At 36.0% G+C, this 23174-nt stretch overlaps 1 protein-coding gene across 1 annotated transcript in view; it reads left to right on the forward strand.

Annotated features, from left to right (window-relative positions):
• Positions 1-23174, forward strand: part of LOC144971047 (metabotropic glutamate receptor 2-like) — a 147555-nt gene that overhangs the window by 53570 nt on the left and 70811 nt on the right. The window contains exon 2 of the mRNA XM_078911372.1: positions 6611-6765. Coding sequence (XP_078767498.1) covers positions 6611-6765 — 155 coding nt within the window. The remainder of the gene's footprint in view (positions 1-6610; positions 6766-23174) is intronic.

A 23174-nucleotide genomic window follows, 5' to 3' on the forward strand; every position in this document is an offset into this window, starting at 1 on the left:
ATAATGGTCTATAAATCTTTGTAATACTAGCCACAACGACTACTTTGAGGGGCGAAAAAAAGCAATTGCGAAATCGATAAAAAGATCAATCCAGCCTCGGGATAAACCCAAATAGTAGAAAGCGAGAAACCCATAGATGTGGATGATGGGGCAAGCACACGATGAATGGATTTATACATGATGTGACTTGTAATTCATTTCTTAAAGAGTTTCATTATGGACTGCCTCTCAATCACTTCGAAACGTCCTGCACCCGGTCAGTATTAGCACTTGACAATGTAGAGTGTCGTGATATGTCCAAGATGACCAATGCTAATAGTGGCGTTCGTCGGCGGTCCGATCTGTCGAGAGCGGGTGTGATTGCTTTCATTCCGCTCCCTGGCTAAGCTGTGACAACGATGCCTCCGAGGAATTCAAATGATTGAAAACGGTCGATGGATGAAACTTGAAGCCAGAAGAGAAAAAATGTATTTTTGCCTAGACATTGTAAAAGCGCCGCCTAAGCCTCTCCGTCTATTTATAAATAATCTAAACCATCTCGTCCAGTCAGCGAAATTAAAAAGTGTTTTCATGTTAATACCTTCCCTGCATAATATTATCATAAATAACCTACATTTTATTGATCAACTCTTTGACTCATAAGTAAAAGCTTGACTTGGTGTTGACTGTAAAAAATATTAAACAAAAATTAAAGTGACAGCTTAAAAAACAACAAAGAAAAAAAAACAATCAAACAACAGCAACAAATCCAGCACAGCATTTTTAAAGCTCGAACCCGACTTAGGTCAACATCAAGAATGAGTTTTAAGCCCGAAACGTTCCCTGTTAATTTTTTGTTTTTAACCGAAGTCTCGATATTTATTTTTGTTCAATATTTTGGTTTAGAACAATAATGAAAATAACAGTTAATGTTAAATGGATCAAGTGAGTAGTTAATAAGGGTAGTTTTTAGATGATTTAACAGCTGTAAAATGACAATAAGGGTTTTTATATTTTTGCCTGAAAACTTTTACTTCTATCGATTGATAAAATGATTGCCAACTTACCAAAACTTTTGACAAGAGACTTAAATACGGATTATAAAAATTGCTTGCTACCATTTTGTCGGGCCACTAGTCTATGACAGGTTACTTTCTCCCAGATCTAACTCACAGTTACCAATCACGACTTGTTGAATAGAGGGGCCACCTGTTGTGAAAGAGAGAGAGAGAGAGAGAGAGAGAGAGAGAGAGAGAGAGAGAGAGAGAGAGAGAGAGAGAGAGTGTGTGTGTGTGTGTGTGTGTGTGTGTCGGTACGGTACCTGTGATGAAATTTGGCTTCTTTACATTTTTTCTATGTAGCCATTAATTCAGGATGAATTTTTAAAAATATTGACCGTTCACATATCAAGATACGTACTAAGCATGAAATCCAATTCGTTATTTTTTCCTTTCAATTTCAAGTACAATTAAGATAAAGCTAATGATTAAAATCATCACCAAATGAGATAAAATCGGTTTCATCGCAATTTAATACAAAACTTTATTGAAACCGAAATAGCCATTCAATATTCATTCGTGAAAAGAGAAGGAAAAAAAAACCCTGTTTCTTTGTGTTGGACGACCACTAAATACACACCGCCTTGTTACTACTGACACATCATCGACAGAGCAAAATCCTTGTACGGTGAGAGAATGTTAGTAAAGAGCCTTCTACAAGGACTCAACTATGCGCCGAGCGAGGCTCGAACCCAGGATCTTCCGATCCGAAAGCGAGTGCCATACCACAAACCACAAAGCCGCACACATTTTTAAAATTATCACCAAATTAGATAAATTGGTTACATCGCAATTAATACAAAACGACCGAATCGCATCGTACTGGTCAAGTGAATAATAGAGCAAAACAGAAATTAGAAAAAAAACCAAAAACAAAAACAAACAAACAAACAAACCAACAGTCTCGTCCTTAAAAGGTTAAGGATACGATCAATGCTATTGGCGACTTATAAAAAGATAGATGCCATTGGAGTCCTATCAATATACAAATTGGTGAAGTCGTGAAGTCTCAGTGCAGGGATTGCTGAAAGAGAAATGCAAGAAATGGAGCATCGTTACGATGTATAACGCCTGGGGATCAAACAGCTGATATCCTGCTTTCCGAGACAAATATCCAATTTCTTTTTTTCCTGTTTATTAAAGTTTCCCTTTCAGGAATTTCCAATCCTCACTTTCAACATTATAATCCCCCAATTCGCCCCAGCCAGTCTGACACTTTATCTAAATCATAACATGCCCCCCCCCCCCCCCCCCCCCCCCCCCCCCGGAAAGATTATTATGCCGGTAATGCTCATATCATAACATCCGGTCTTGTTACCATGATGAGTTACACCATTTTTTATGTTATTGGCATCTCTGTCATGGTAAAGATGATATGAACAATTTACAATAATAGAGAAGGAGCAGGCTTTTGTTAAATGACGTGGTGAGAGAAAAAATGTAATAATTGGATTCAATAGTCTGATGTCACGTGGCCCAGCAACGGCGGCCATCGTTGTTCTAAACAATGAAAATATGTACTTTTTAGTCTTCATGCTGGCTAGAACTTTTCATATGTCTGGCGATCAGAATGTGTAAAAGTCAAATCATGATCAGATTTATAATGTTTTTTTTTTCCTCTGGATACGCTTTTATGATCGTCGGAGAAATATTTCATAAGGGCGTCCGCCATTGTTCCGATAGTTTAGAGCCAGTTACTAAGTTACCATGCGTCATTACGAGGGAAGTGATGTTACGTCTGTTGAAGCGTATTACCATCCGGAAAATAATATTTAACCTATCGTTAGTTTATCTCTTAACGATATTATATTATGTCGGGATAAACCAAAAGCTAAAATATCAAATTAAAGATAAATTGGTCCAAAAGATTAAATCTTTGTTTCTAGCACTCTAAAATACTGCATTTAATCTCCTTGATACAATTTATAAACTTAATACAAGTCTGATATCTTTGGCTATTATTTCAATTTTTAGCACCTTAATCATCCCGACATAATACCGTTTCGAAACTATGTGTCACATATGCAGTCAAACCTGTCTATAGCGAACACCCAAGATATCAAAGTGGTCGTCATAGACAGGTAGTCAAGAACGCTGAATGCATTTATTACATTCCAAGTCGTCTCTAACAATAGGGAAGAGGAGAGCAAGTCGTGTCATCAAACCCTCTACGCTTTGGTTCCTAAATCCTTGGGAGTGTGAGGCTATGTGGTCTTGCGGAAGGTCCTGGGTTCGAGCCTCGCTCGGCGCATTGTTGAGTCATTGGAAAAGGCTCTTTACTCACATTCTCTCACCGTACTCAGGTGTAAAATGAGTACCTGGCCGTTAACAGCGTTGCCTCTTTCCGAAAAATGTGTAATATCGCCAAACAGGCGTCAGGTTCCGTCCTAAATGTTAAATTTTGCTGTTGGCGCTTTGAGCACGTTTAGTGGATATTGCACTATATAAAAGCACAATTTTAAAATTTAACCAGTCCTTCGGGGAACTAATAATGGATAGGTTTCATAAAGGTGGCATAACTATTTCAGTAGCAGGATGTATAGGCATAGTCTTAGGATTACGGGACGTAAAAGAGCGATGATGGATGATCTTTATTGACGCCCAGCATATATTTAGACTAGAAAATAAGATGCCATTACTCTGAGGATCAATTACACAAAGTATGTATCCAGTTCTCTAGAAGGGGGGGGGGGGCTTTACACTATCAATGAAATAGGAACCAGTTTCTTTGACATCACACTTTAGTTCCCGATCTATTGCGACAGTTACCATAGCGACTATGGTCTCAACCTTCGTTAACTTTTAGACTGACACCAGGATTTTGAGATTTTTATTTTGACGTCCTTTTTAGGCAAAAGCACCGGCCACTGATTTGTCAGTGATAGCGAATGATCCCATTTATTGAACTAATGAATGCAACTCACAATTTGATTTCTTTTGGTGGCTTGGCCTTGTATTTTGATGTAATCTTTTGGTACATATCCATCTATTACGACTTTTAGCAAACTGTAATATATAATATTTTTGTATATAAGTTATCTATATCATTTATGAACAACGTAGTAAAAGTCGAGAATTGCATTTTTGTCGGAGAATTGTGAAAAATAGTTGTTACTTTATACCCAAGTAAGACCAATAGACTTATGATAAAGAGGAAGATACCCAATATACTCGATCTCGTCTTATCCATATTATATTATATATATATATATATATATATATATATATATATATATATATATATATATATATATATATATATATATATATATATATATATTTTATTTTATTTTTTATTTATTTTTTATTTTTTATTTTTTTTTATTTTTTATTTTTTTTTAATTAATTTTTTTTTTTATTATTATTTTTTTTTTAAATTTTTTTTTCTCTTGCTCTCTCCCGTGCGCGCATATCTTCAATTTTCTTCAATATCCCCATTGTATTTCAGCGCAGCTTGATCCAACTTGATGTTTTATTCAGCTTAAGATTTATATCTACAATTACCGAGTTATGGACAGCAATCTTATCCTGTATATGCGTTCGAATTTACTTTCAACGAATTTTTGAATCTATTAGTAATGAGAATAAAATTAATTTGATTTCAGTGGTTGTCATTAGGATTGGCATTAGGATTTTGACTAACCAAGCTGATCATAGAACTGATATGTGGTCTAGTGGGAAAAAACTCGCTTTTGGATCAGAAGGTCCTGGGTTAGAGCCTCGCAAGGCGCCTAGTTGAGTCATTGGAGAAAAATTCTCTTTACTCACATTCTCTCACCGTACCCAGGTGGCTGTTAACAACATTATTTCTGTCCGAAAAAAATGAAATTTCGCCTAGCAGGCATCATGTCTCGTCCTAAATGTTCAATGCGAATAATGAAAAAAATAATTATAATTCTATATTGTAAGAACCATGCACGAATCTATATATTATATGAATACGACCACCTCTCATTCTACGATATTTTAGTGAAGGCAAATTTAGATACTTTAAGCGTCATTAATAGGATAGATGTCCAATGTCAGCAAAAGTCTCGTCGCGCGTCTTTGTAAGTTCTCAATGTTAACAGACTGCCGCTTAAATAAGGGACTCCAAATGCTATTTACATACTCTAGGCAAGTTCTTATGACTTATAAAGTTGGACAAACGTTTTATAATCAAGATAGCTTCTGTCTATAATTCCCACAAACTTGTTCGTACAATCACAATTATTTTCATCAAAAAACAATTTATTATCAAAAATGATCCCCGATTCCCTTTCTGAGCATGTAGTTGGCATAACAGTCATATTATTGTCACCTATCAATAGATAGTCAGATAGATAGATAGATAGATAGATAGAAAGATAGATGGATAGATAGATAGATATAGTGGCCGGGGGAGAGGGGGGGGGGGGTTGCATGGACGCCAATGTGGTTTGTAATGCAATCACGATTTCCAAGTGATGCTAAGCTGTTAAAATGGGGAAACAGACAGATAGGGAAATGAAATGAATTAAACAGGAGATGGGGCTTCCTCGTCGCCTTGTTTTATCAACCATTTATCTACAACGTAAACATCCGCATAATGCTCCAATTATAGGGTTTTCTCATGTAGATTTTCCACGCAGGTTTTATTACATCATTATGGTTAGCATTTGTCAAATTGACTGGTGAAGAGAATTTCAATGATGATGATGATGATGATGATGATGATGATGATGATGATGATGATGATGATGATGATGATGATGATGATACATGGCATTTATATCGCACATTTTCATCAATGTGTGATGCTCAATGCAGGTTACGTTTAATATACAAAAGATTCATATATAAAGCGTATACCACAAATATATCAATAGCAGTAATTGAATTAGTTTATGCTTGTTATTAATGAAAAACATATTTCCGCTTGTCTAACAACTTAAAAATAATGGAAAGATAAGATTTAGAATCACATCTAACATAACAATGTCAGTTTTGATCGTTGAATATTTTGATTAAGCTACAATTTCAATTTAAAGTTAAAGACAAAGGATACATTTCAGTAAAAATGTTTATCTTATGTCATCGTTCCATCCATCCGGACGTAAGTGAACCTTCAATATTTCATTCATTTGTGCGTTTCAAACAAATAAATCGTATTATTTGATTCATAAAAAAGACAAATCAAATTTTGGATATATCATTGTCAGAAAATTCTGCATCTTCTCGGGGAGATACTTTCGAAACAAATATTTCAAGTTAATTTTCACTTTCGTTATATATATATATATATATATATATATATATATATATATATATATATATATTATATATATATATATATATTATATATATATGTTTGTGTGTGTTTAGTTGTTTTTTTTTTTTTTGTATTTGAAATATCATATTTTCATTTTCGATGTCTTCAATTTTCATTATATTATGCACACATTCAGTCGATTTGGCCAATGTGCCATTATATAATTTTTTAGGCCTTTCCGATTTGACGACAACGGTATTTAGTTGTTCATTTTGTCCTGCACGTTGTTTTAAGATTATAATGTAAACATACTGAAAACGTCCTTTATATCCTATCGTTGCAGGTTCCATAACCAATCTAGGTGGAGCAGCTTATAAATGCTCAGACGGATCACTTCCACAGAATGAGGTCAAAGTAATCTCAGGGGTTTTGGGGGCGCCTTCCAGTGTCACCTCAATCCAAGTAGCTAATCTGCTGAAACTCTTTAAAATACCACAGGTAAGATTTTTCAAACATCAAAAGTGTGTTTGTTGGTTGTAATTGGTTTTGCTTCGGTTTTCCTCTGGGCAATATAAAAAGCCGCTTTAGCGGTACCAAACATATTATGGGATGTATCAAACTTAATATATGAATATAATTCAACACTAAGATCACAATGTGGGTCCTTTTCTAATATTTGGGTTGAGTGGCGTTTCGTTGCATTTCTATTTTTTTTTATGTAACGAAACACCACTCTCAACCCAAATATTATAAACGGGATGGAGACTATTCGGAAACGTACTTTGAGGAGACAACAATATTCCAGTAAACAAAGTCATGAAAGCCAACTTTCCACAATCAGGTCAAACCAAATATCGAGGCAGACCAACAACAAATTGAGCTTTTAAAAAATGAGCTTTTATATAGCGCAATAACCATTAAATGTGCTCAAAGCGCTTTACAATGGTCCCTGACCAACAGCAACATTCAACATGTAGGACAGGACATGACGCCTGTAAGGCGATATTACAATTTTTTCGGACATAGACAACGCTGTTAACGGGCAGGTCACTTTTACACCTGAGCCTTCTCCAAGAACTCAATTATGCGCCGAGCGAGGCTCGAACCCAGGACCTTCCTGTCCGAAAGCGAGTGTCATAACACAAGACCACAAAGCCGCACAAACATTCACACAATATCAAACAGAGACTTAAAGCACTTCGAGAACCAACACGAGTTAAGGCCGGATCGTCAATAGAATTAGAGAAGCTGCCGAGGCGTCCCAGTCGGTTGATTAGGAAGCGGACAGTAAGAAGTCAAGTAAGTCATAAGGGCCCACTGTGTCAGTCTGGTCTTTTGTTGGAGTAAACTGGGTGGAAAAAAATGAGACTTTTAACAAAAAACAGTAAAAATATTAATACATCTTAAAATAAATTGATACAAACGACAGAAACTTTTTTGGCAAGTACGATCTTGAAATATGTAAATTTTTAAACTACTTTTGTTATTGGCTGAAGAAGGGTTTTGAGCCCGAAACGGTCCGCGTTTTGGTATTTCGTTCTTTATTTAAAACCGTAATATTGATTTTTGTCCATTTTTCATTACAGTCCACAGTTTCTAACACTTAGTATCACTTTAATTATTTTTAAACCAATGTTTGTTAATTAATTCCATAATGGAGATTCTGAAAAGGGATTTGATTGTCTGTGAAGAATTGATTTTAACACTTAGCTCGTCATGTTAGGCAAAATAAATAATAAATTCGTGCAACTGGTTGCGCCGTTGAGTTGACTGATTCATTCAGAAAGTCTTTCTTTACTCCACAACATTCCTGGATAAATATTTGAATATTCAGTCGTAAAATGTGGATGGCTGGCTGCTATGCGTATTAATCATGAGCTGTTCCGATTGGCCGTTCCCATTCATTGTCAAGTTATCATAGTTTTATGGCGGTTTTAAACCTTCAGCTTTCTCAGGCCCTTCCTTCACCGCAATCTCAATTTATGACTTTTCTCAATAATCTATTTCATATTTTATGGTTGCTGATATTTCGACGTCATTTCATATATAGTACAGTTGTGCATTGCCTCGTCATCGTCATCGTCATCGTTATCATCATCATCATCATCATCATCATCATCATCATCATCATCATCATCATCATCATCATCCTCATCTTCAACCTGCCTGTTACTCTTCCTTTTTGAACCACCATTTTATCACAATCCGTGATTTAAGATCAAAATGTAAGTCATTTATCAAAAGAGGTTAATGTTTAGTATCTGACCAAAGGATGCAACCTCGAACAAGAGGCTTCATCGCCCATTCAAAATTTTGCTGGACTTTTGCAACACTCCGTCAAGGCCGCCACATTATTTAACGAAAATAAGCGGTCTCAATATTGGAAAATTTCGGGATTAAACCTCGCAATAGAAAAGATGATAGACAGTTTTATAATTTTAACTGCTCGGAAAAATCCCCTAGCAGCGTAGTTATAGTTCAAAACGCCGTCTTTATTTCATTGAAGGAAGATGAATTGGTATAGATAGGATGCGCTTTGCTAAGAAGCTCACTTATTGTCATCCGGAAGTATAACTGATCAACACACAAAACTCTGTGTAACCATGAACTTTTATAGTCTTGATAATACAGTTCAATGAGAATTACTCATAAAAGTGGATGGCAAAAAAAAAAAAAAAAAAAAAAAAATAACAACGTCCTGAGTGACGTCAACTTCGATCTGTCTATACATGCTGACTGGCTGGTGAATGCATTAGTTGAACCCGTTCTTAATGTAGGTTAACTTTTAAACCTTAGTGAAGCAAGTCACTAAATTAGGTCCCTGAGAGTTATTTCTATTCACAGTTCGCAGACTCCGTAAGCTATAAGCCTAAAAGTGGGTTGGTCATATCTGCTGTTTTGTGCGGCTAAGTAATCAGTCTTCATATTTTTCCAACACAAAATATTTAATCATTGCCCCATTTCCTTCCGATTTTGTTTCTAGTCGTTTCCTATTCGGTATTATTTTATCTCAATTAAATGCCGTAATCACAAAATGGATCAGGTCATGTGATCAAGAGAACAATATTACTTCCGCAATGACTTTGGATTCTCAATACGCTTCAACAGTCGTAACGCACTTCCCTCGTAATGACGCATGGTAACTTAGTAACTGTCTCTAAACTATCGGGACAATGGAGGACGCCCTTATGAAATATTTCTCCGACGAGCATAAAAGCGTATCCAGAGGAAAAAAAAAAACCATTATAAATCCGATCATATTTTGACCTTTACACATTCTGATCACAAAACATATGAAAAGTTCTAGCCAGCATGAAGAATAAAAAGTACAGATTTTCTTTGATTAGAACCACGATGGCCGCCGTTGCTGGGCCATGGGTGACGCGACATCAGAATATTGAATCCAATTGAAGTTGCTTTTATCGTATCCACCACGTACAACAAATATAATCGTGCTTCAGATGAACTATATTTATGATTTTTAAAATCTTTAAAAAGCCCGTGACACACTCAGCAGATAACTCTTGTTTCTTTCATTTTTTTTCGTTGTATGTTTTTTTTTTATGAAGCGATGTCTTTCGGTTTATCTTCCATTCCGACTCAGCCAATTGGATTCAATAGTCTGATGTCACGTCGCCCAGCAACGGCGGCCATCGTGGTTCTAAACAAAGAAAATCGGTACTTTTTAATTCTTCATGCTGGCTAGAACTTTTCATATGTCTTGTGATCAGAATGTGTAAAAGTCAAAACATGATCAGAGTTATAATTGTTTTTTTCCCCCTGGATACGCTTTTATGCTCGTCGCAGAAATATTTCATAAGGGCGTCCGCCATTGATCCGATAGTTTAGAGCCAGTTACTAAGTTACCATGCGTTATTACGAGGGAAGTGACGCCATGACTGTTGAAGGTTATTGGTATCGGTTTTTTGGTCGCTTTTTAAAAATAGTTTTTAAACAAAAAAATGTGGGCTTTTGACAATCTGTCAATTGTTTATAGTTTTTCGATGGTTATATAACAGGATACTTTTTGTCTGGAGCGTTATTTCTCGAGGTATTTTTCTTCCATAGCAATGCTCGCAATCTGCTAACAATGGTCGCCATATATTTTGTTGATGGGCGTAACTTGGTAACAAGTCTGGTTTTGTCGCCAGTCTAGGTAGCTGGGATAACTAAGATTTAAGTTCAACGTTTAATTTTAATGTGTGCATGGAAGGTAGCTGTTATAAGAATCGAACTTTAGTTTATTTTACTGTACGTAGTGACAAAGTTACATAAAGTCTACATAAGTCTACATAAAAACAGGCCCCGGGGTTTAAAATTGTAACATTATAGCCACCCGACAACTAATTAGTAAATGGACAATTCGATTTATTTCCATATTATGGGCAATTAACCAATAGATTTTGACCAATCAAAACATGGAATTTGTGACACACCTTCACTCGTGCTCGGACAAACATAGTTGGCTGTTTATAAAAAAATTACGTGAAGGGAATCGAGGTCTCTCTGATCATTGTCATTGTTTTTATACCGCCAAATGGGTGACTGGTTATCACACGACTTTCTCAATCATATTATATAGATAGTTCGAAGATGACGTCACTCAGGTCTTTGTTATTGTTTTTTTGCCATCCGCGTGTATGAGTAATGCTCACTGAACTGTATTAACCCGACTATAAACGTTCATGGATACACACAGTTTTGTGTGTTGGTCCGTTACACTTCCGGATGGCAATGTTATGAGCTTCTTAGCCAAGCGCATACTGTCTAGACGTATAACTTTACACATAGTTTTCTGTTATGACTCTATTGATCAAGCGGTAGAACAGTGGGTATTTTACTAAGACACTACCATCGAAAGTAAATCCTGTTCACTTAGCTATGTCAACAAATCACGGCCATTGTTTACAATATGACGACTGCCCGAGAGGCGTGGTTATCTAAATGTCTATACTTCGCAATGGACTAAATTCATATTCAGATGGAAACGAGCAATTATACTGAAAGTCTCTCATTATAGAGACAAAATTTGATCTTAAATTGTCCTATCTTATAACCAGACCATGCAAGTCCATCTTTTTAAAAAAAAGTCCTAGATATCAAATTAAAAAAAAACCACCGCAATAATAGAGATAGAGGAATATTCATAAATAAGGTTACGACCGATGAATACATATACGCAGGTCTGACATACGAAACCAATTATGGGCCTTGTTTAATATTGTTGTTATGGACAATATTTTGCGTCATTTTTTGAGATTTCCATTATAACAATGAGCCCATAATGAACTGGGTTATCGGACCTGCAAATAAGTGCACGTCGGGTACGACAGATATAACTCATAATATTCTCATTGTGTGATAGAGAATGTGTCTACTGTGAATTCTGATCTCCTTTACTTGCAATTCTGATTAATTCATCTCATGTCTTCAATTTTAATATCACATGCTTTAAAAAAATAATTGAGTATCTACATCAAACTAATCACAAACTTAATGAGTCTCAGCATGTGTCTCTTTTCCTTTTTGTGTAAAATCAAAAGTGTTTCTTATTTCTCATTATCGAATAATGATATTTAAAATACAAACACTGTGTCAATTATTTTTAAATTTTAAATTGAGCTTATAAATAGCGCAATATCCACTAAACGTGCTCAAAGCGCTTTATATTTTCATCATGTACGAGAAACAAAAACACAGATACAAACAGATACGCGCATCCCTACCCTCAAATTACCTTTTTATTTGAAATAGATAGGCTAATCTATGAAGAAAAGTTAATCTTTGCTCTTGTTTCCCTTTATTTCAATAATACATATATAAAGCGCTTGCAGCACGTGGCATTTTCCCCCCTATTTTTTCCTCTCTATCTCCTTAACACTTTGATGCGACTTAAATTACCCATCAGCTGCCACTTACGTCATTTCATCTCCATTATGGAATAATATTCTGATCATTAACTAATTTCGTCCAATGACAAGCCAGTGACAGCCTATTGAATACTGTTCTATTACAGTTACAACCCTTACTGCATTCCGGGTACTTTAGTGCTTCAACACCATTTCAACCGGTGAACTATTTCGCTCCCCGTCAGATCTTTCCCTTTTCACCAAGACAGCAAGCACTATCAGCGATACTAACGAAAGAGTGAAAATGGAGAGGCTTCGTATAGGAATGATACAGACAATGGACGTTTCAGGTACAAACCCTTCGTCAGCACAACAGAAAAACCAAGGATTGATTCGTTGACTGATTAACTGATTAATTTATTTAATGTAAGATTAACTGACCAATTGATAATGATGATAATTTTTGGTGTCGAATTGCCACAATCGTAACAAATTGAAAACGAAATGAATATGTTTATGTTGTGTATATAGCACGTGTGAAAGAAAGAAAGAAAGAGAGAGAGAGAGAGAGAGAGAGGGAAGAGAGAGAGAGGAGAGAGAGAGAGAGAGAGAGAAAATAAGTAGGAGTGAAATATCTGTTCAATCTTAGTTATCGTTTAACATTATAACAAGTGTAACTAAATGACAAATTGCCATATTTATGGACAATAAAGATCTATTATTATTATTATTACACAAATTAACGTGGAAAATAAATAAAATAAAAGAAATTGCAACATAATTTGTATCGTCTGTATTCATACTGCAACCACCATTGAGTACAGACGATACAAGTTATTATGCATTTTATTTTATTTTATTTGTTTTCCACGTTAATTTGTGTATTGTTGTCCTGACCAAGGGTTTGTACCTGAAACGTCCATTGTCTGTATCGTTCCTATACGAAGCCTCTCCATTTTCACTTTCGTTAGTATTTTCACTATCACAGGCTTCAGGCATCCCCTCCCGTTTTTCTACTATCAGCGATGAGACTTCGGGTTTCAATGAAGTCTGGGTCACATCGCTGCAACTGTTTTAATTGCTATCTTGGTGGAAAACATTAGATTCTTAAAACAAACAAACAAACGAACATATTGAAATATATATATAGCCCATTTGTACTAGTTTACCATGCTCTATGCGATTCACAACGCATAATCTATTCTCCAACCAGATCATAATATGATACCGTACAGAACACACAGCCTGTTAGGCGACATTTCGTGCAATAAATGTCTGTGGTCAGATTCTCATTCATATATGAGCCGACTGACGTAACAAGTGTAAAATGCCTTACCCGTGAATACAACATTGAAACATCCTCCCTATTGCTCACTGGGTCACCTGATATACACTATATAAACAAAAAGAAATAAAGAAATTATGATTGGAGAAAAATTCCATCTAGCTGTAAAAGAGTTAAGATTGTAAGTGGAGGACGACAAAAAGCTCAATTTATCATTGATTGATTTTGTAATCGAAATCTTTCTAGCTCCATTATCAAAGTCAGAGCTGTTCTCATGGAAGATTTTTTCCCCAAGGGACGATTCCGATGGTGCTCTAAATGAAGAGTCTCGTGTGTAATGCCTGTGACTGGGGTTGCTAAATCACTCTGTCACTCTTGACTGTGTCCTGCCAATGACAATTACAGTCAAATAGCTAGAATGGGGGGAACACATTACATTACTCGAAGCGCACATCAGAACACATTTCAATACATACATACATACATAATACATAGAAAAATACATGCTTACATACATACATACATACATACATACATACATACATACATACATACATACATAAATACATACATACATACATACATATATACATACATACATACATACACGCATACATAAATACATACATAGATACATACAAACATACATACATACATACATACATACATACATACATACATACATACATACATACATACATACATACATACATACATACATACATACATACATACATACATACATACATACATACAAACATACATCCATACATACATATAAATGTAATGTCCCTCATCTTGTCATACCTCTCAAACCTAGGACTTCGAGAAGTCCCAGGTTTGAGAGTTTTGACAAGATGAGGGTAATTTAAATCGATCGATATTTGAATGACGAGTTTTCTGGACAAATTGTTAAATAAGAATTTTTCCAGAGTGCTGAAGTTGACGGGGTAAATAAAATGCTCCTAAATGTAATATATGCGGGAACATGATCTTGAAATTTGACGGATATGCAAAGACAAATTTATCTTCAAATCAAATTTCTTCTGCTACAATAAAAAAAAGAACAGCGATAGAGGCTATTTGGTCACATCTTACGTCGAGAAAATAACATCCCAGCCCAAACTGCAATGACAATATTTCCTTCATGACAACAAATTATATGTAGGGAGGCCACCAACATCAATAGTAACTACCCTGAACTAGGATCTCTCTACATATTATAAATTTCAGATGAGGCCGACTGAATCCCTGAAGAAATAAGAAATATTGCAGTGCCTTCCATACTAAACTCACAAGATATTGACTGCCTCAAAACTCTGGCCCAGGACCGTGACCAATGGAAACAACATAGACGGAGAGAGCAGCTATACTCATCGACTATAACTGAATCACACAATTTTCAGCAAGCATCATTCGAACTGCGAGGCTTACTACTACTGCTGCTACTACTTCTACTACTACTACTACTACTACTACTACTACTACTACTACTACTACTACTACTACTACTACTACTACTACTACTACTACTGCTACTACTTCTACTACTACTACTACTACTACTACTACTACTACTACTACTACTACTACTACTACTGCTGCTGCATACTACTACTACTACTACTACTACTACTACTACTACTACTACTACTACTACTTACTGCTACTACTACTACTACTACTACTACTACTACTACTACTACTACTACTACTACTACTACTACTACTACTACTACTACTTCGACTACAACAAAAACAACAACAACAACAAAAACAACAACTACTACTACTACTGCATTAGGAAAAATGACCACTGACTGGATATCATGGCCTGAGGGATGAACAAAATAAACAATGTCAAACTGTGAAAGTGCTCCACATAAAATGGCATTGAAAATCATATTTATCAAATTACCCAATAACTGTTCGATAGCTGTAAAGCACGAAACTGACTCAGACAAAACATGGTTTGGTCTGCTTTGTTTGCGTGTTGGGAGTACTTTTTTCCATTGACTTACGAGACCTTATTATAGATTTAGTGCCATTCTTGATTGAAATGCATGTAGCCACCATCAAAAGCAAATGCCAGTTACAATTAATTACGGAAGCTGACTGGATCAGAGAAGACGGACACAATGTACCAACTTATTGAATAATTTTCTTTTAGTTTATGACAAGCTGTTTTGACAAATAAACTATACACTAATACGTATATATATATATATATATATATAATCATTAGCATGAATGCGGTCTGATCACAAAATATTATACTGGCGGTGTTATTGATTTTAAAACTGTTGGTCACAAACAACTTTGCGAAGTTTTCTAGCCTAATATTTAAATAGTTTTTCCAGAGCACAGCAGTTAACCTGTTTAAGACTCATGCTAAAGAATGAATGACAAGTTGAGATTTATCTCAATTCAACGACATCTGAAATAAAAACTTTGGCCAAAATGAAAAAGGCGATTTGTTTGAGCACGGCAATATAATAGTCTATAGCTATAAAAAAAAAAGAAGCAGTTGAGATGACGAATACGTATGTTGCAATTGTCTTGATTGTTTTATACCTTTTTACAGAACAAAAATCCTTAATAAAATGATGACAGTAGAAAAAAGATAAAACCGGAAGAACAGTCATTAATGTTGTTGATAATAGACCAGTTCTGTCTGCCGCTGAGGGATTCTTACAGTACAGATAGGGTTGTCTGCCGTGGGGGGTACAAGGCTAATAAAGATGCCGTACTTCTCCTGGACTAACCATCTGATTTACTGACTGCCATTAAGATAGGAATAAAAGGCCATCATAAATCCCTGTCGTCTCCTCTCGGGTCATTTATTTATAGTTCGAGGTCCCCCAGGCCACATTGACTCGTTTTAATATTGATGATATCTTTATAGCTTAGATGCAAAATACTAGTCCTTCGCTTATTTTTTACATTTCATTTTCCTGACACAATAACAAGGAATCGATGTTCCGACCGGACGTATTTTTCAGGACAGTGATGAGACTTTTTCACATTTCTTTCAATAACTTTTCCTTTAACACTTTTACCCCAACTCTCACATAGTTTATACATAGAATTCCTGAAAGAAAAACAAGCAAGGAAAAATCGAAAGCATTATACTACTAAGTAGAAACTTAACATGACATCTCCTATATTTATGTTATGCACTTGGAATAAAAATAGATGGAAGGAAGATGACGTCATAATACTGAAGCCAACCGTTGGCCGCTTCCGCCATATTGGGAATACCAAAACATTCCTGCGTTACGGCCGTAGTTACGGTGATTCACTCATCGGTGGACATCCGAATCAAGATGATCAGTGGATGTTTTTCCTTCCAAGTAAGTATCAACCTTAAATTTGTTTCATAATTATGTTTGCAAATACGTTTTATCAGTTAAATCATGTTTAAAGATGAAATAAAACTATTTGATAGCTAAGTTGAGTCGAATTCAGATATCTCTCCCTGTGAATGTGATGTGGCTATGGCATGGCACGTTCACTTTCACTTTCAGTTTTCAGCCACTTTGATTTTCTTAAAACAAGTATAGATTCTAGTCTAATCGTTTTTTCATTTGTTTTAGTTATCGGATGTATATGGTAAAGGCGATATTTATTATTAGTCTTAGATCGACATTATTTTACTGACGGAAAGCCTTTGACTCTCGATGATCAGAGACTGTTTCGTCACCCTTGGCCTTGGTTTGGCTCTAGCTGAAGCTGGACGGTTAGGATTGGTTGGATTTTACTATCTAACATTAATAGTAATGTTTCATCTCCTCTCGAAAAGAATTCGTTGTACATTTTCATCACACTGACCTATCACTCATTCTTGGAAAATATTTTGTTCTACAGGAATTAAAGGACTAGGCTTCCTGTATTCTCACCCCCCCCCCCCCCCCCGGCCGATTGGATTCCCGAAAAAAACGTCGCCGGCTTTTTGTGATTTGGATTTGATTGATTTTTTTTAAATTGTGCAACTTGTGACAAGAAACTTAACAAATTACTGCATTACAACCTTTGGATTAAACATACAACAATTGTGGACTACTATTATGAAGACTAGCATCCGGGGGGGGGGGGGGGGGTGTACTATTATGAAGACTAGCATCCGGGGGGTGAGAAAAGTCACTTCGAAAGGACTAACCAAAGATGATATGGCTGTACTAATCGCAGTGATAAGGATAGTGTTACAGGAATCACCGTCCATCAGTGAGTACTTTTCTTTTTTGCTAACTGTTGTGATCATACGTCCAAAGGATTACTTGCTCAGCTACAAGACTACAAGAAGGTCTTGTTGAGATGAAAAGTACCAACTCATTTGCTGTCTATGTGTGCATCAAATTTCAAAATGGGGGACTAATCTCTACGTGAAAACTGCAAAAGTCAGTCATTTATCGACAAATGTAGGTTAGATTTCGGTTCGGTTGAAATCCAACCTAACCGTAAAAGGCTTAAGATTGGTTGGATTTTACTATCTAACGTTTATTTCATCTTCTGTCTAAAAGAATTCGTTGTACATTTTCATCACACTGACCTATCACTCATTCTTGGAAAATATTTTTGAACCATATTAATTATTCATTGTGTTCTACAGGAATAACCAAAGATGCCTGCTTGTTGCGCATTTGGCTGCACCAATCGCTCTGAGAGGGAGAAGGGTACAGGAATCACCTTTCACAAGTGAGTACTTTTCTTTTATTGCTAACTAAAACATTTATGATCATACGTCTAAAGGATTACATTACTTGCTAAGCAACAAGGTCTTGTTGATATGCAAAAGTCATTTCCCAACCTTATGTGTGCATTAAATAAAATAGCCTTGTTTTAACCCCTTCACAGCTAGGTTACATTTCAACTGAACGGAAATCTAACCTACTTTTGTCGATGTATGACTGTCTTTTGCAGTTTTGACGAGATTTGTCCCTGTGATGTGCCTCTAGTGCTTGAGGCGAATCACAGGACTCATATCTCAGTGAAAGTTGTAGAGGATCGAATGATATTTTACGTGAAGTCCAGACTAGCTATGAAAGGTTAACACTTGGTTGTATCAACAACAGTGCTATTCGAACAAATGGTTTGCTACCACACAGAATAGCACACCCATGTTTCTCACTCAGTCACAGTAAGAATGTTACCAGGTGACCAATAATGTTGTAATGCTATTTTAAGACATTAGTGACAACAATGTGTTGTTGTTTTGTTTTTTTTCAGATTCCCCAAGGATGAAGAGCGGAGAAAGCTGTGGATAAATTCCATAAGAAGGGAAAATTTTATTCCCTCCAAATATACTGTTGTCTGTTCTGTCCACTTTGAGGAGAAATGCATTGACAGAACTTCTGTCAATATTGTTCGATTGAGAGAAGGTGCAGTACCTACTATCTTTTTGTCTTTTCCTTCTTACTATCAAAATTCGCGGGGACAAAGCTAGAAAACCGCCAGCTCAAAGAGAGCCTCCCCCTTCCATTTCTAATTCAGACAACTGTAATGCTCCATTGCCAAATGATCTTGCTATCCCTTCTACTTCTACGAGTGTTGATACACCAACCAAACAAAATTTTAAAAGAGCTCTAGAAGATAAAAGTCATAAATTAGAATCATGCAGAAAGAAAATTAAAATGCTTCAGCAGTCGAAAAGACGTTTAATTTTAAAAAATGCAGACTTAAAAAGTATAGTAATGGAGCTTAGAAACAAAAAGATGATTAGTGACTCTAGTGTAGATATTTTAGAAAGATGTGGGGGTGGGGTTGGTGATTTATTGAAACGGAAATTAGCGAAGATGGAAAATATGTCTGTACCTGTTAAGTATTCTCCAGAAATTAGAAGTTTTGCTATGACATTGCATTTTTACTCCCCTAAAGCTTATCGATATGTAAGAAAAGCTTTTGATACTTGTCTTCCTCATCCAAAAACTATTTCTAAGTGGTATAAAACTGTGGATGGGTCACCTGGTTTTACTAAATCAGCTTTTACTTTTCTTTCCAATATTGTACAATGTCAAAGGTTGCAAAACCTTTTCTATGTAATCTTGTCATGGATGAAATGTCTATTAGGCAACATGTGGAATGGGATGGCAGCAAGTATCATGGCTATGTGGATGTTGGTACAGGAATTGATGATGATAATCTTCCCGTAGCAAAGGAAGCTCTAACTTTTATGATAGTATGCTTAAATAGCAGTTGGAAATTGCCTGTTGGGTATTTTTTATTAGATGGTTTGAATGGGGTGGAAAGAAAAAATTGATTGAATTCATGTATTAAAAAACTGCATGAAGTAGGTGTTGAGATAGTGTCAATCACACATGACGGTTGTCCATCAAATATGTCTATGTTGAAGTCTCTTGGTGTAATTGTAGATAGTGATAAAATAAAGCCATACTTTTCTCATCCTGTTACTGATTCGCCTATTTATGTTTTTCTTGATGCCTGTCATATGTTGAAATTGGTAAGGAATACTTTTGCAGAAAAAAAGTCTTTTTGTGTAGGTAATGATTTTATCAAATGGGACTATATTGAACTATTACATGAGTTACAAGAAAGAGAAGGATTGCACCTGGGTAATAAATTACAAGCAAGTCATGTGCAATGGTTTAAGAAAAAAATGAATGTAAAATTAGCTGCTCAAACTCTTAGTGATTCAGTTTCTTCTTCTCTTGAATTTTGTCTTAAAGAAAATATCCCTGGTTTTGAAGGATGTGAGGCAACTATTAAGTTTTTGAAAATGTTTAATTGTTTGTTTGATATCCTTAATTCTAGAAATATGAAGGCATTTGGATGGAAATCCCCATTGAGTAAATGTAATTTTGAAGCAACTGAAAATTTTCTCTCAGAAGTTAAAAATTATATTTTGTCCATGACATTATCTGTTAATGGTATGTCTCTTGTTTCCAGTAGAAGAAAGACTGGCTTTCTTGGTTTTCTTGTTTGTATTGATAGTGTTATTTCCATTAACAGACGTTTGGTAATGTCTGAAGATTCATGTATGAAATTTTTATTGACCTACAAGTTTAGTCAAGATCACATTGAACTTTTTTTTGGTAAGGTAAGAAGTATGGGAGGCTGCAATAACAATCCAACAGCTAGACAGTTCTCAAAAGCATACAAGCAACTCCTCACGCACAATGAAATTGAAGAAGTGAAAAGAGGGAACTGTTTGCCTCTGGAATCCGTACCCATTCTAAGTGTTTCCAGCCGAGAGAATTTAAGCCGTGATGTACCTTCTGGGATTCGAATCAATGCATCTTTATCAACAAACCGAGTCTTGTCTGAAGAGGTGTGTGAAAGTAGTGATATCAGTAGCAGTAGTTCATTTGATTTTGATGTAAACTATGATCAGTTGTCCACTTGTTCAAATAAAATTGTCGTCTACATTGCTGGATTTGTTGCATTTAAATTGAAACAAAGAATTCTTTGTGAACAGTGTTCAAATGCATTAGTTGAAAATGAGCTATCTGACATACATTCTTTGATTGCTCTTAAGAACAAAGGAGGGTTGCAAATTCCTTCTAAGGGTGTTATTGATGTCTGTTTAATTTCTGAAAAGCATTTCAGAAAATATGGTGCAACTGTAGGTCAAGATCATTTTCATTTCAATCGATATGATTGCCATAAGCTTTTGCAAAGCATCATGAAGTCTTTCGTCAATAAACCCGTTTTTTCTACATTATTTCATTCCCATATGTTTGATCATGAGGGGATTGAGAATCATTTGATTCTTCTACTAAAAGCAATAGCTGAGAAATATATTCAGGTCAGGTATTTCTATGCAGGTAAACTGTACACTGAACAATTGAAAAAGAAGCTAATGTGTAAAAGCCGTCAAGTTCTTAACAAATTTATTTATTTACAGGGCAGTAACAATGTCATTATTAACTTGTGTGATTTTTTTAAAGAGGCAAATATGTTTGTGTATAAGTATAACCCTTTCCTGGCTAGGCTGAATTTCACGTCAAACATCATTCCATCCGCTACAGCTTTCACCTCGAGCACTCGGAGGGCTCGAGTCGCATCACAGGGGCTAATTTCTGAACTGTAGAGGATTGAATGATGAATGACGTAAAATCCAGTCTCGCCATAACAGACTTCTGTAATAACTATTAATGATGAACTAGTAATGAAATTGCTGGGATTTTTGTTTTATTTTGAAATCTTATTGAATTATGATCAAACAATGAACCTTTTTGTGTGACCATGATATTTTGTGTAATAATGTCTTTTTTTTTTGTCACTTTACACAAATAAATATAAAATGTAAATAGCATTTTGTGACTTAATTTTTGATGAATTATGGTAATTCATAGCTCTAGTAGCGGGGGTCCCGTTAGTTCAATTGGTAGAGCATTGGACTGTCACGCCAAAGGTCTCGGGTTCGAGTCCCTTTGCAGCCAGAATTTTTATCCGGTTCCCCCTGTCCACCCAGCAGCAATTGGGTAGCTTACTCTACTACTGCTATAGCTGCAGTGGTACGTCCACATTTTAAGTTGTCACCATTAACCCTTTCATGGCTAGGTTTGAGTTGAACCAAAACCAAACGTACTTTTGTCTATACATGACTGACTTATGCAGTTTCACATAGAGATAGTCCATGTGATGCGACTCGAGCGCGCTTTAGACTAATCTGTGATGAAAACTGTACAGGATCGACTCGTATTTGACGTGAAATCTAATCTAGCTGTGAAAGGATTAAGAATTGTGGTCGTGTAGTGGTGGCCTGATTTTTAATGTGATTCCTCCCCCGAAACTTTGTGCTGTAAGAGTCAGCTAAAAGTGGTGGGTGGTTGGGAGGGCCTCCTGCATTCTTGCAGGAGATGTATGCTTTCTTCTACCTTTACCCCCTTATCTTTTGTAACGTCTGCTTTCTGCCCTTGTCCTTGACCGAAATAGCTCGGTTGTGGTTGGGTTCATGTGGGGTTTTCTGCTTTTGACGAGCATGACGCGGCCGGGAACCGAACCCCAGACCTTCTGGTTACGAAGCCAACGTTCTAACCAACTGAGCCACGGCGACCAGTAAGATTGGTAGCGGATGACCGAATGATCTACTTGCTGTTCTCTCCTCTTGGCCAAGCGAAATATGCCGTCTCGTGACACGCAGGTTCGATTCCGACCGGATCCACTTTTTATTTTTCGATATCTTTAATTCGAGCTTGCACTTCCATTACTTTCTGTGCGGTTGCTTGATATTTTACAAGTGTTTACTCATACTCCTCCCTTTTTCCTTATTCATGTCATAACCAACAAGCAAAGGAAATCGAACCGTGCGTAGTGATAGTGCTTTGGCTTCAGAATTGAACGAAGAAAATAATTTAATTAATATTGCCTTTGCAAGGTATTTTACAACATCACAATGACTAAATTCCCTTAGTAAGTGAGTGTTTTAATCGGCAACACAAGATGATTTCCATCACTCAAGGCTATAGTTTCTATTAGCCACTCCCACGCCTCGTTCTGAAAAAAGTCCGCGAAATTAAAGGGGAGGCAAGAGAAAATCAGCTGATCGTTAAAATAGTAACAGAAAAGTGGAGGTGCTCGGCAATGAATGCAAGAAAGACATTTAAAACGCCGTAAAAATGTTTAAAAATCACTTAATGTTATAATTACCATCCATAACAACCTGTCAAATTCACATATGTAAGATGTCAAGCCAAAATTAATAATAAAATAATAAAGAACACGATTGACCGGTGGTCCGTTGACTACACATGCATACGAGTACCAGAAATATTTTGTAAACAATGTAACACAATATAATGTGTAAGTTTCAA

Source organism: Berghia stephanieae, chromosome 4 (assembly GCF_034508935.2).
Source record: "Berghia stephanieae isolate SIO BIC M18660-M18661 chromosome 4, UCSD_Bste_1.3, whole genome shotgun sequence".
In the NCBI taxonomy this organism is placed as follows: Eukaryota; Metazoa; Mollusca; class Gastropoda; order Nudibranchia; family Aeolidiidae; genus Berghia; species Berghia stephanieae.